Here is a 14,948-nt window from a genome sequence, read left to right as displayed (position 1 = left end):
TTTTGTTATAAGATTGTTTTCTTATAGTGTTTATTACATTTATATATTTCTTTTTTATGTTCTTTTATTACAACAAAAATAAGAATGATACAATTCCCCATTCGTCGTTATTAATTCGTAACTTTTTATTTGTCTATTATTGTTATTCATGGCCTACTATTAAGTTATGCATTTAATTTAGAAAATTGTTAGTTATTTGCGTATTTTTGAAATGGTAAAAAAGGCCAATTTTATGAACTATAAATATATAGGATGTTCCGTTTAAAAAAACATAAGGTTGGGTTATAACTCAAAAACTATTAATCAAAAAAATATGCATTTACCTCAAAAGAATGAGTTTTTACTCTTACAAAAACATGAAAAAAAAATTTAAATTTTAAAATCAACCCAAAATGCACAAATTTCAAAAATGCCCTGCATCTTAACAAATAAAAGGGCTATGAAAATTTTGTTAACAGCATCTTTAGTTTTACGAAAAAGTAGCAAAGTGTCGCGAAAACCGCAACTCTCTATCTCTAAAAATAACGGAGATATCCCGTAAAAGTACCCAAAATGGGACACTCTGTACATTAAATTTATGTTAAGAGAGGGATATAATATTTCCTTTTTGAATCTGAACGACAGTAGTGTGATTCTACAACCGGAAAACTTTTAATGTGACGTCTGAAACTATTTAAAATATTTTCTGCAGTTTGTTTTTTTATCTGCCTGCCTCTTCTGTCATATATATATATATATATATAATATATACAGGGTATATACAGGGAATAGACGTGATCGATATCTCGGAAACTAATTTTTCAAAAATTTTGAAAATTTGGCAACATGGCACAGTCGATGGGGGCTACACAACTAAAATATTTTGACAGTTGTGACGTTTCCGGTTATACCGGAAGTAGGTGTCAACTTCGTTATTTTAAATGGAACACCCTGTATATTTTTACATTTTTGGCTTTTACGTAAAATTCTAAGTATATTTTGTGTATAATGTCCTATACCTAAGTGTAACCGTTTTTGACATATTTTTAATTTCATGTGAAAAACTATGTTTATAAGCCCTAACATAATTACCGATTACTCCCTTTTAGTAGCGTTTATTTATTGGTTACTTTTGGTTTTGTTTTAGAGGAAAGACCACTTTAAAAGACTTTAATATTTTAATATTTGGCTAAAAAAAAGATACAGGGGGGTCAAAAACTAGCATTAAAAATTAAAATTAAAAAATCATTGAAAGTCAATTTTTTTAATAGAAACCCCCTATTTTTATAATTTTATAATTAAAAATAAGGTTAACTTTATATAAGGTTATCTAGTCCAAAAATTGATAGTTTTTGAAGTATTGGCAGTTTAAATTTGGCCTAATATTAAAAGCCGTATAGTAACACGACTCAAGGATTGTTGATTAGTTAGGCATGACGGTTGTCATAGTAACCGCTAGAAGCGGCAGTAAGACAATGGATTATATGCATTAAATTTATAAGTTACTTGCTATTTAAGTCTTCTTCGTAAAAGTGTAATTTAATTAAAAAGTGTACATTTCTGTTATAATCCATTATCTTACTGCCGCTTTTAGCGGTTACTATGACAACCGTCATGCCTAACTAATGAACAATCCTTGAGCCGTGTTACTATACGGCTTTTAATATTAGGCCAAATTTAAACTGCCAATATTTCGGAAACTATCAATTTGTCGACTAGATAACCTTATACAAAGTTAATTTTATTTTTAATTATCTTTATGAAAAAATTATAAAAATAAGGGGTTTCCATTTAAAAAAATTGACTTTTAATGATTTTTTCATTTCAATTTTTAATGCTAGTTTTTGACCCCCCTGTATCTTTTTTTTTAGCCAAATATTAAAATAGTCTTTTAAAGTGGTTCTTCCTTTAAAATAAAACCAAAACTAACCAATAAATAAAGGCTACTAAAAAAAAGTAGTCAGTAATTATGTTAGGGCTTATAAACATAGTTTTTCACATGAAATTAAAAATATGTCAATAACGGTTACACTTAGGTATAGGACATTATAAATAAATAATCTTTTTATATAGCACTTGGCTACTTATATCTACTTAACAGAAAATAAAAAAAATCAATTTTGATTGCGTAAATAAACAAATAGTCCCCTATTAAACATATGTACACTTGGTGCATTCTTTACCTCCTCAGGCAACTTATTAAACATGCACAGTCCCTCGTAAAACAAAGTTTTTTGTAACGCGGATGTCGTTACCTGCCTAATGTTAAAGTTTTGCTTAGATCTAATGTTATAGTTATGGAATTGTACTCTTCTTCTCAAATAAACGTTGAGATACCCTGGCAATAAGTTATTTTCAATTTTATATACAATAGAACGATTTGCCTTTTTTATGTTTTGCTTAACATTTAACCAATTTAAAGAATTTAACATGTCTTTAGTCGGCACATATTTGCTACAATTCAATAATACACGCATTATTTTATTTTGCTGTATTTGTAATTTTTGTATCTCTTCTTTGTTGCAAGAAATCAATAATGAACTACAATACGTGAAGTGAGGTAAAATTATAGTTTTGTAAATTAACATTTTTGACCATTTAGAAACAACATATGATATTCTATTAAAAAACCCTACTTTTTTCCTATTTTCTTACATAAATAATTTACATGATTTGAAAAATTTAATTGCGGATCAAGGATTACACCTAAATATTTAATTTCAGTTACAAACTCTATAGGTGAACCATTTATGAACAAAGACAATCCTAAATGGAAAAAATATTTACATTTTGTTACTGATCCTACTACCATACATTTAGTCTTTAAAGAATTCAGTTTTAATCTATTTTTACATAACCAATCATACAACACATTAAGCTCACTATTTAATATATTTACAATTTCTAAATAATCTTTTCCAGAGACGGATATGAGGGTATCGTCTGCAAATAAGTGTATAAAACATCTATTATATACACTAAGTATAGTAAGAAATTTTAAGTATATACACAAAATATACTTAGAATTTCACGTAAAAGCCAAAAATGTAAAAATATACAGGGTGTTCCATTTAAAATAACGACGTTGACACCTACTTCCGGTATAACCGGAAACGTCACAACTGTCAAAATATTTTAGTTGTGTAGCCCCCATCGACTGTGCCATGTTGCCAAATTTTCAACATTTTTGGAAAATTAGTTTCCGAGATATCGATGGCGTCTATTCGTCGTGAGACACCCTGTATATAGAAATGGAACGTGCAGTCTTTGACAACGAAAAATGTATAAGTTTGGTGGAACAAATCCCTGTTTATGGGATACAGCGCACCCAGATTATTGCGATAGAAATAAAAAAACAGCAATGCTGGGTGGAAATTGCGAAACAAATGTGCGAAAATTTTGAGGATATGACAGCAGTTCAACAAAATTAATATGATAAGTATTATTTAGCATTAAGCATATTTTTATTTCAAATAAATATTATCAAATTAATTTATTTTCCCAAATATACTTAGTATCTTCAGATTAACTCACCATCATACAAGGTGTCTCGTATCGATATGTTAAAATTTTCGGAGCGTAAAGTACACTTCTGTTAAAGTTAAAAAAAACTTGTAATATCATTTTTATTTATAATAATAAATTCTATTATAATAAATTCGTAACTATTATTACTAAATTTCTATCATAATAAATAAAAAATATTTAATAAATCAAAAAGGTCAATTGATAATATTATATTAGGATTAAAAATAAATTTTAACGTCATTAGTTCACACTGCAATGCAGCTATTTTGCCATGGTAATATATCAGTATTCATGAAATAGTCAGGAAAATAGTCACGAATAACAGTCGTTAATCTTGCAGAACCTGCTCCTGTTTCCGCAACATAATCATCATCATACAATCCTTGGACGGATAAGGTATCTTCATGTTTATATCCATCTCGTACACGAAGAAAATTATGGAGCACAGTACAAGCTTTGCCTATGTCAACGGCAAAATCTATTGACACGTTAAGTGGTCTGTGAAATATTCTCCACTTGTTAGAAAGTATTCCAAAAGTACACTCAATAAATCTTCGTGCTCGAGTCAATCGGTAATTATGTAATCTCTTTTTTGATGATAGATTTTTTCCACCATATTGGCTCATGATTGAAGGATAAACCAAACGCTTCGTCTCCAACAATAACATATGGGATTTTGTAGGCAAAAATTCTGGATTGGGAAAATCTAGCTTTTTTGACGTGAAGTTCTTATAAAAATGTGAATTCTTAAAAATGCTTGAATCACTGTTTTTGCCATAATCTCCAATATCTACAAATGTAAAGCAATAATTCGAGTCACACATAGCCAGAAGTTGAATTTGAAAAAAAATGTTTATAGTTAAAATAAAGTGAACCACTATGTTGTGGTTTTATAACCCGGATATGTTTGCCGTCTATGGCACCCAAACATTTTTCAAAAAACCGTCTGCGATTTCTAACCATTTTTCTTGTGTGGACATTGTTCTTTCATAAATATCCAAATTAGCTTGCATGTTTGCTGAATTATTTCACTCGCTGTTGAAATTCCAACTCTGTAGTTATAATGTAGCTCAGTAAGTGAGCAACCAGTCGCTAGGTACCTGAAAATAATAAAAAACAAACCTTTCTAATTTTTCAGGGAAAGATCTTGAAAAAAAATTGAAGAATTTAAGAAACTCTTTTGCTCGAGAGTTGGCAAAAAGAAAAAAGAAAAAAAGTGGTGACGGAGAGTATAAAAATTTAATTTGTCAAATTATGAACTACCAAATTAATAGATTTATGTACAGAATAAAAGGAAAGGGGCATCGGAAACCGACCATAACACCGAGATAGTGAAACTATTGAAGGCAAGTCTTGAACAGCGACAAACAAATGAAATTATTTTAGATAATGACGGAGATCGACATTTCTTTCTTTCGCTACTGCCTGACTTTAAAAGAGTGCCAATTGACAAAAAGATGGATATGAAATTGGCAATGATTCAATCGATAAAATCTGCCTTATTACCCCCTCAATATTCATTAAATTACAACCATGTACAACATTTGCCGTTTTATCCTTCCACCTCTAATCCCCCCTTTACACAACATAAGTCATCATCTTCACATCTGCACGTTTATGGTCATCCTTCTTCCACTCATTCCCATTTAGCGTCCCAATCTTCAACCAACACTTCATTCATCGAGTTACAATCTTTACCCAATGAAAGACCAGAAACAATTCCCCTCCTCTCACCCCATTCCGTTGAATCAACTGCCACCTCAACAGACGGATCCATCATCGATCTCCTTGTAAACTACAAAGACTAAGTAATAAGTAATAAAGATAGATTAAGTAATAAGATAATTATTAAATTTCTTTTGGAACACTTTAAATAAAAATTTGTTTAGAAAAAAAACTATAAGTATTTTTTCCTTACCTTAATGTCATGGCTATTCGTTCTTTTGACGCAATACTTCTACGCATATTTGTGTCCTTCTTAACAAGTCTGGTTTTCAAAATATTATGAAGTTCCTTAAAGGACTGAATAGACATTCGAAAATAATTAAAAAACTTCGATGGATCTTGCAACAAATCTTGATATAATAAACTATACATTCCCTTGCTTTCTCTTAATCTCATTCTTCTTCTTATTATTTAATAAATACCACACCGCAATACACTCTTCTATTTCCATAATTTAAAACTATAACTGCACTACACTGGGTCTGTTTTCGAACTAAAACAACAAGACAAGACAGTATGCGATACAGAAGTAAAACGTATCCGGTCGTAATTCTATATCCCGCATACGGTATGTCGCATACAGTATCCCCGTCTGTAAGAGCTCTTAAATTCTTAAGAGATGCTGCAACTATTCTTTTGCTTCTGGAACTTATATTTTTGGCAAAACAATAACAAATTTCACGAGCACTTTTCACGTTTTGCTCCACTGTTTACTACGAAACAATAACTGGATAAGTGAAAATGCCGTATTTATATTGTATATATGCCGTAACTGGATAACTAAACATGCCTAGTTTTAGTATAAAATCTAATATATCTATTTTCAACAATTGCGTCTGCGCAGAAACGGACTATTTTAGAAATTATCTAGTTATTGCATTAAATAGAGCAGACATAGTAGATCAGTTGCCAGTGGATAACTCGTATCTTAAAAATGCAGTTACCTAGTTGTAGTACTAAGCCCACGATATAATGTCTAAATATTACAACCCTTAATGTCAATAAGTAAACCCTATAAGAAAGCATTAGAGCAGTATAGTAAATAACCTTTTAGGTATGAGAAGTCTAATATGACTTTTACAGCCAGTGGCCGAGAAGATATGGACGTGAGGATGCTGGGTACTGGACGACCCTTTTACATCAAAATCGAAAATCCAAAAGTGAAGGAGATTAGCAAGGAGCTGTTGAGGGAAATTGAAAAACAGGTAGTGAGTTACAAATAGGATCAATGAGAAAAGTTTTTAAAAAAATACTTCAAAAAAAGTATAACGTTACCGTATGACTTAACTAAAAGTAGATTTGACGAGACAGCCGATGCGTAATCTTACGGGATATCGTGCACGCTTGCATATGCCGGTCTAGAAATGAAAGCGCGGACTTAAAACTGTCATTTATTTATCATATTAGTTACAAAAACTAATAAAGGGTGTTCCAATAAGAATGCACATTTTAATTGTGAAATAAAATATAATTATAATTTATTTTAAACTGAGTGTTATTTATAACGTGAAAAATGATATTTGGTAAATTGCCGCCTCGACTTTTTTTTGTTTATAAAATCTTTATTGAATACAACTTCAGTTACCAATTAAAAAATATACATTCTTAAAACTGTTATACCAACCAATCTATATAGATTGGTCTCTTCAAAAAGTTATCTTACATTTTTCCTATGAAATGTACAGGGAAGCCAATAATTGACCCCCCTTCTTTACATGGGATTTCCTATGTTCCGCTCGGCGACGCACCACCCGGTATAATCGCGATAAAGAAAGGAAATCGTGTAGATGTGCGAGAACTGTGGAGTACATATGGAACTGGAATGATTAGACTTCGAGCTGCTTTTAGTTATAGAAGGTTTTTGTTTCTTTTACGTGCTTTATGATTTGATAATATTAACAGTAGAAAACAACGCGAAACTACAGATAAATTAGCTGCAATACGAGATATTTACTCCGATTTTACTAAGAATTGCATGAATAATTACAACCCTGGAGAATTAATTACTATTAATAATAATAATAATAATAAATATTTTTTATTTGCATAGAAGAAACAAAAAAAAAATACAAGTTTACAAAATCTAGCAATAAATTTACGCAAATAAAAGGCCTACAAATTCAGAATTCTGCCATGGCAGATTCTGGTCTTTAACATTGTGGCCCCACACTTCATTAAAAAAAATGGTAATTTCAGTAACGCTCATTAACAGTAACGCTAAACTAATAACTGATTGATTAAATACAGCTTTTTCTTTAATCATATACCTAATAAACCTACATATAAGAGTTCTAAATTCTAAACTTGACAGTTTAACATCAAGCAAAACAATACACATTGCAAATACCCAAAAAACAGATGAAATTTTTTGTTAAATAACAAAAAATAGAAAAATTATTGCAGACAATAAATAAATAAATAAAATGATCCCAATACCAAAAATTGTAATAAATTACTCAAGAAAACAACCATTCAAAAAGTTAAAAAAGAAGAACTTAAATTATATACCCTGCTGACTCATTAGATGTACAATCATCCTATTACGAAAAGTATTACAAGAAATTGATAATTGGTCCGGATCCAAATTTAAAGAATTTATTTGATAAGCAAAATTGTAAGAAAATGATCGTTTAAATAACTGTGTTTTATGTCTCGGAATGAGAATAGTATTTCTTCTTAAATTTAAATGGTGTACATCATTTCTAAAAGTTATTTTTTGATAGAGATAGGGCGGACTACGATATATTAAAATTTTATAAAAAAATGTTAAAGAATGAGCAATTCTTCGATTATGCATATTAAGCCATCCAAGTTTGTGAAGTTTATGGGAAATGCGGTTTCTCCTGCGAATGCCAAATAGTAGTCGAATGCAAGAGTTTTGGAGCTTTTGCAGTCTACCCCTATCGTCATAATCAAGACACCAGCCATACACTACATCACAGTAATTACATTGTGAAAGGACCAATGAATCACATAAAAGCTTCTTAATATCTTTACTTAAATAGTGTCTATGCAAATAAATTAATTTCAAAGCAAGATATGCCTTTTTAAGAATATTAGACACGTGATGTTTAAAACGAATATTATTATCTACTATAAGGCCCAAACTCTTACATTTGTCAACAACTGGAATTCTTTCGTTCCCCAATTTAATGTTTATACCATTTAAAATATTATTTACATTAGATCTTACATTACCTATGAATATTATAGATGACTTCGAAGGATTTAATTTTAATAAATGCTTTGAAGAAACATCACAAATAGCTTGTAAATCTTGATTAATTTTAAACTCAGCCATTATAAAATCTCCTGGTAAAAATGAATAATATAACTGCGTGTCGTCTGCGTAAAAATGATGGGCACAATGCTTTAATTGAAGATAAAATCTAGACGTGTAAATGATAAAAAACAAGGGTCCTAAAATACTACCCTGAGGCACACCACTTTCAACTTCCAAAGGATCAGATATTTCGTTATCTATTTTAACACGTTGAATCCGATTATTTAAATAAGAGGCAATTAAATTAATAGCAGCATCAGAAAAACCTTTATAATGAAACAAAGACTTTAAAATTGAGTGGCTAACGAAATCAAAAGCTTTAGTATAATCCAACAACACCAGAGCAGAAATCTTACCATAATCCGTAGCCCGAATTACGTCATCAATAACGTCCGCCATAGCCGAAGTACAACTATAATTTATTCTAAATCCAGATTGCTTAGGTGGTAAAATATCAGTATTATTATTATTAAGAAAACTACGAATTTGAGAGTCTAGAATGCGTTCGAGAATTTTTGAAAACGTTGGTAAAATACTGATAGACCTAAATTGACTAAAATCTGTTGGATTATGCACTTTCGGCAATGGCAACACAAAGGCTTCTTTCCAGCATTTGGGAAAGTAGTTTTTATTAATACACTCGGTAACAATATGTAAAATAAAGGGTATAATAAAAGGACAGCATAGTTGAATTAACGTAATATTAAGATCCACCCCGAATGCTTTAGACTTAATACGTAATATAATTGCAGAAATAGTATTATAATCAGTGGGATGAAAAGAAAACTTATTTAAGGTTGGTAATGCATTCTGATCATAAAAATTAATTAACTCATCACAATTATCAATATTTGTCACTCTTGTACTATCTATAAAATATTAATTAAAATTGTTGGTATTTACAAAACATTTAGGAATTTGCTTCTGCTTTGATGGCAATATTTTTCTTAGTTCACGCCACTTGTCCTTGTATGTACAATTCTCAAATTTATCATTATAAAAAGCCCTTTTTTCCGCTCTAATCGCTGTTGTATAGTTTCTAAGCTGTTTATAATAATTCCATTTAGCTGGCAGTTTAGTTGTTTTAAAATTCTTTAATGCCTTATTTCTTAATTTTTGCAATAGTTTAATACTATCTGTCAGCCACGGAGAATCTTTTTTTTTTTCGAACAACTATAGTTTTAATAGGAGCATGCTTGTCGAACAATTTGAGTAAGTTATTGTTTAAAAAATGTATCTTATCATCTATGGATTCGAATTCATATATTAAATGAAATGGAACAGCCTCCAAATCCTCTTGAAAGTTGTCTAGATTTATATCTTTTAAGGATCTATAAGATACAATGTGCGGTTGTACAATAGACTCCGTCACATTAAATTCACAAAAAACGCCAAAATGGTCAGAAAATGTAGAGCTTATTATGCCAGATTTCAAAATGCCAACATGATTTGTAAAAATAATATCTATAATTGAACTAGTGTTGTTGGTCATACGAGTATGCTCGGTTATAAGTTGCTTCAAATCGAAAGTTTCACACAAATATTGATGAAATGCTTCATCTATTTCGGGGGCGATGCAATATATGGCACAAAAACCATCAAAATACGGCATAAAAATATATGCTTTGTGTGATAGTCGCACATATTATACTTGGAATTTTGAAATTTATTGTGGGCAACAATGAGATGAACTCGTTCGGACAAGTAATAAGCCGTTCGATATAGTTCAAAGGTTAGAAGACCCTTTAAAAAATTCCAAGAGAAATCTGACAAGAGATAATTATTATACGAGTTATCCACTAGCAGAGTATCTTTTGCAAAATGGCCTTACATTAATAGGTACACTAAAGAAGAATAAAAAGGAAATACCCCCAGATTTTCTCCCGAATAAAGCACGAATAGTTGGTTCGTCGTTATTTGGATTTCAGGATGAAATTAATTTGATCTTACGTACCCAAAAAGTATAAGGCGGTGATAATTCTTTCTTCTGTTACCGACAAAGGGGAAGTTGATAAGGAAACAAATAAACAGGATAGATTATAACAGGACAAAGAGTGGCGTTGACACTGTGGACCAAAAATGTGCCTCATAATCAATCCAGCGAACCACTAGACGATGGCCCCTTGCCATATTTTTTCGCATTCTTGATATAACTGGAACTCTGAAATTATTTTTCTGGAAAACTCTGAAATTATTTTTAATAATACCAAACCGATAGAAGAGTCTCTCCTAGAAGAAGAAAATTGTTGAACGAATTAGGTTTGTCTAATGAAACAGCATATGAGGGAACGAGCGAAAATAATTACACTTCCAAAAGACATTAGAGAATTTCTTTCGCCATACCAAACTACTATTGATGAGGTGTCGGCAATAAACCAAAATCGTAGTGGACGTTGTCACGTGTGTAGTGCTAGTAAAAATAATAAAACTACAGTTAGATGTGACTCGTGTTATCAGTTTGTATGTAAAAGTCATTGTAAAAAAATCGTTCAATGTGATACTTGTTTGTATACCCCTATGGAGGAAGACTGATTTATTTAAAAATTTGGACTCTTGGTTGCTGTATAACCATTTTTACATAAAAAATTCATTGTTTGTTTTTTATGTTCGCTATAGAATAATGTTTTTGGTTTTTAGAGTTTAATAGATAAGAGCGCAATATTATAAATAAACTATTTTTTAAAAGGTTTATTTAGTTTATTACTTACTTATGTGTCAATATTTTCTATAATAATACAAAATAAGTCATTTTCAACATGCGGCACTTAGTGCCGCGACGCGACCGCTTATGTAATTTTACATGGCGCGACTGACAGAGGGTTAATCAAAGAAGGCCAACAACTTATTTTCCAAAACTAACAAAAAAAATAAAAAAGATTAGATATATGACTTTCCTTTGAGCAATATACGTTTAGAAATTACGGAAAATAAAATAAAACTAAAGAGAGAAAATGTTTCAATAATAAAAACAATATAAATATAAATAACAGTTTTTTTCACTTATGTGGCTCTTATACCACTATATTACGCAAAAATAGAAACGATGTTAAAGTACTTTTAAATAGTATTCAAATTGTCCTTATTCTGTACCCCGATTTTTTATGTAAACATTGCCATGTGAAATCCACACATTTTGTTTAGAAAACCGAACCAATGCAGTTTCAAACACATAGCTATCTCTAACTGACTATATACCTTTTTTAAACGGATATTCTTCAAATACTCATCTAATATACAACATATACTCATCTGCTGAGTTTGTTTATACTCTACTCTAAGCGTCTTTTCCAAGCAGGAGCAAAGTTATTTTTTGTCCGTTGGGTCCGATGATGGTGACTGCAGAGTAATAAGGTGACAGATGCATTTCTTCTAGAATTCAGGGCCTATTTAACTAAGACTTCGCTTATCCTTGCCATATATTGCTCGGCTTTAAAGATATTTCGCGGCTTGGGTATGGACGGTCAGATCCGTGATAATAGGAAAGAAGGCTATAGAACTTCTCGAATACAAGTTGATCTTTGTAGCGTTTTATTTATCCATTTAATTTAATATTTATTATAACAAGGCAAATGCTCCATTCATTACTCAAATGAATCATAATTTAGATTAGTTGGATACAACACAGGCCCGGATGGTGCAAAAGGTTCAAAAGTCATGCATACGTTTCATATGTAGCATAAGACGTGGACAACACGTATCACATAAGCTTAGCTGGTTGTCAATGTTTAATAGGCGTGTACTGCACTCGGCTTGTCTGTTTTATAACATCATTAAATTTCAGTGTCCTATCTATCTCAGTAGGAAAATTGTTTACAGAACTGATGTTCATAATATATAAGGAACTTTATATTATGAACATCAGTAATAAGGAACTTTTTAAAAGAGGATTATCTTATAACATAGCGTGAGCCGTAAATAAATTTTAAGTTACTCATTTTAACACATCTTTATCCTGTTTCAAAAGAAGGATCAGACAGCAGCTTCTCAGTGAATGAGTTTTTATGGGCGTTTATATGCATTTCAGAGAAAATAAGATATTATATACATACAATTTTTTTTTTCTGACCAGAGCTTAATAGTTTACCATGTACTATCTCTGTACCGCTTAACATAATGGACCGAGTCATCTAGCTTTTCATTAATATATTGGGTTTTATTAGGTTTAGGTTAGGTAACTAAATGTAAGTACGGCTTAGAATTTTTCTACGGCTTTAACAGCCTCTCCATTTGGAGAGAAGCTGACTATAAAGGCCATTCGTTTCATTTATATATTTGGTTTGTACCTGCAATAAAATGATTTATTAATATTATTATTATTATTATTTTCAATTCAGTTAAATAAAGCAACAATTTTTAATAATATATAACTGAAATACGTTTTTATTGCACATCTTAATTTTCTAAGTGGATCAGATGTTTTGTATACTGGCGGCGTTAGTATCGCTACGTGGATTTCTTGTTTTAATTTTGATTTATGGGAGTCTTGCTTCCATTGTCCATGTGTGGCTGAGTTGACGTTTGTCTGCTTTGGGCCTGGAAGGGGAATCTTTCACTTGTCAAGTTCGGTATCGATTTTTATTTTCGACCTTGCCACTGCCTTGGTTCTCGTGTGTTGGTCGGAGCACACGTTAAATTTTATTGCCCACCCAAAAAAATAAAATGGTGTAAGTCTAAAAAATTATATAATAAAAATTGAAAATAATTCAAGAATCGAAAATTTAAAAATATATCTTATTACCTGAGACACCCTGTATAAATTTAAAATGCCTGGTCACCGTCGATCAATAGGAGGTAGTCTTCTTAAGTCGTGATAGGAATTTTTATTAAAAAGTCCAAGTCGCCACTAATTACCAGTATTACAAAACACTGTATGCCGAGGACATAAATTTGCTAAAAAAGAATACAAAACCTTCATTTCTATCTAAACTACACAAAAGTCGGATAGGTAGTTGTTATGCAAGTTACCTTTATTCCTCCCAAGGATCCTAAAAATATAAAAATATATGGAGTGTCCGATTTAGAATTCTGGTGTTGAAGTCGGTGCAGCACTTCTTGAACACCCTGCATTAATGAAACTGAAATAATTTAAAAATTTGCTTAAAGCGAAAACACTTCAGTAATATATTTTTTGCACACCCTGTAGATTCTGAGAATATCCCCTAATAAAATGGCTACCCTGTACAAAATAAAATGGTGCCATACCTTATTGTCAGTATGCTGGTCCGTCAGATGATGTGTTTCCTCTGATTGAACTGTTGGTTGATTATGATAATGTATGTTTTTTTTGTAGGTCATAGCGACAGAAATGGTAGCTGTAACAAAGCTTCAATTGGTTAATGAGTCAGAACTTAAAAGAATAAAGCATGGAGAAGCCCTAAAAAAGAAAAAGTACAAAGCTCTTTGTAAAACCTGGGCACCAAACATTGAAGATGTAATTACCAAAATTAACAATTATGGGGAGGAATTTGCAATTCAACAGCTAACAGTTATGAGGGTGTTGCATAGGCGTACGATATTGTCTAGGGAGAAAATCATTCATAAGATGAGTGCAGTAAAGGTGCCAGGTAAATGAGCACAAAAGTTTTTTTATAGCCAAGTGTTATACATTTATTTTATTTGTAGATCATGATGACCTTTTTGAGTTGGAACTCCAAACGCAAGCGGGTACTTATGTAAAAGAGTTTGTTCACGGCGATTTTGAAAGGACCAAGCCCAATATAAGTGAAATTGTTGGATTTCCGACCGATTTGGTCGCTTTGGATTGCGCAGATATTGACTTAGTTTGGCCTGAGGAGGATATCGGTAATGAACCGTGTGACACTGTTACTGAAAATGAATGAAAAAATTAAGGAAGAATTTCGTAAACAAATTCAGTTATTTAAACAATATTTGCAATTGTTTTAGTAGGAATAATAAAACTAAGAAATTTTATTAAATCGTCTTTAGTATGTCTGAAGTTTCATTAAGAGCAAAGACATACCTGGGAATTAAAATGGACATTTTGATTAAAGGCAATATTTAAGAGTTTTATATCAAAGTTATTAAGTGAAACAATACTTGAAACTGTTTTATTATGACTAGTACTTAGTTTAGGTTAAACGGACCAGCACTACTGCGGCTTAGTGATGTAAAAAGAGAATATTCTCGACGGGAGTTTTCTAAACCGAAATATACAGTATGTCCAAGATAAGGATGCCTATTATGGGGATCTTGGAAAACAAAAGAGACACGGAGATGGTTAAATTCGAGAAAAGTCGCGCATACTTAATTCTAACAATATGCCGTTTAGAAAGCTTTAACATTCCGAGTAGTTCCGGAGATATTCAAATTCAAATTCAAAACAAATTTATTTATCATGAAGGTAAATAAATAATCATATACAATATTGTAGCATAATAATATACATATGTTGTACAACCTACCAAATACATGA

The 14,948-nt window shown here is 31.1% G+C and overlaps 1 protein-coding gene and 1 long non-coding RNA gene across 2 annotated transcripts in view; one reads left to right on the top strand and one right to left on the bottom strand.

The window, feature by feature from the left end:
* The window catches only part of LOC126742080 (putative tRNA pseudouridine synthase Pus10), a 43,421-nt gene extending 28,958 nt beyond the window's left edge, over positions 1-14,463 (top strand). The window contains exons 5-7 of the mRNA XM_050448616.1: positions 6,287-6,437; positions 13,806-14,079; positions 14,138-14,463. Of these exons, the coding sequence (XP_050304573.1) occupies positions 6,287-6,437; positions 13,806-14,079; positions 14,138-14,355 (643 nt within the window). The 3' untranslated portion in view covers positions 14,356-14,463. The remainder of the gene's footprint in view (positions 1-6,286; positions 6,438-13,805; positions 14,080-14,137) is intronic.
* On the bottom strand, positions 13,178-13,966 carry LOC126742081 (uncharacterized). Its single transcript, XR_007662478.1, has 3 exons — positions 13,718-13,966; positions 13,481-13,590; positions 13,178-13,405 (listed from the first exon to the last, which is right to left on the bottom strand). It is a non-coding gene; the product is annotated as an uncharacterized LOC126742081 (long non-coding RNA).
* Positions 14,464-14,948: the final 485 nt, after the last annotated feature.

The sequence above is a fragment of the Anthonomus grandis genome, chromosome 11 (assembly GCF_022605725.1).
Source record: "Anthonomus grandis grandis chromosome 11, icAntGran1.3, whole genome shotgun sequence".
Lineage (NCBI taxonomy): Eukaryota > Metazoa > Arthropoda > Insecta > Coleoptera > Curculionidae > Anthonomus > Anthonomus grandis.
The sequence above is the reverse complement of the archived record's forward strand: the minus strand, read 5'-3'. Positions and strand labels throughout refer to the sequence as shown.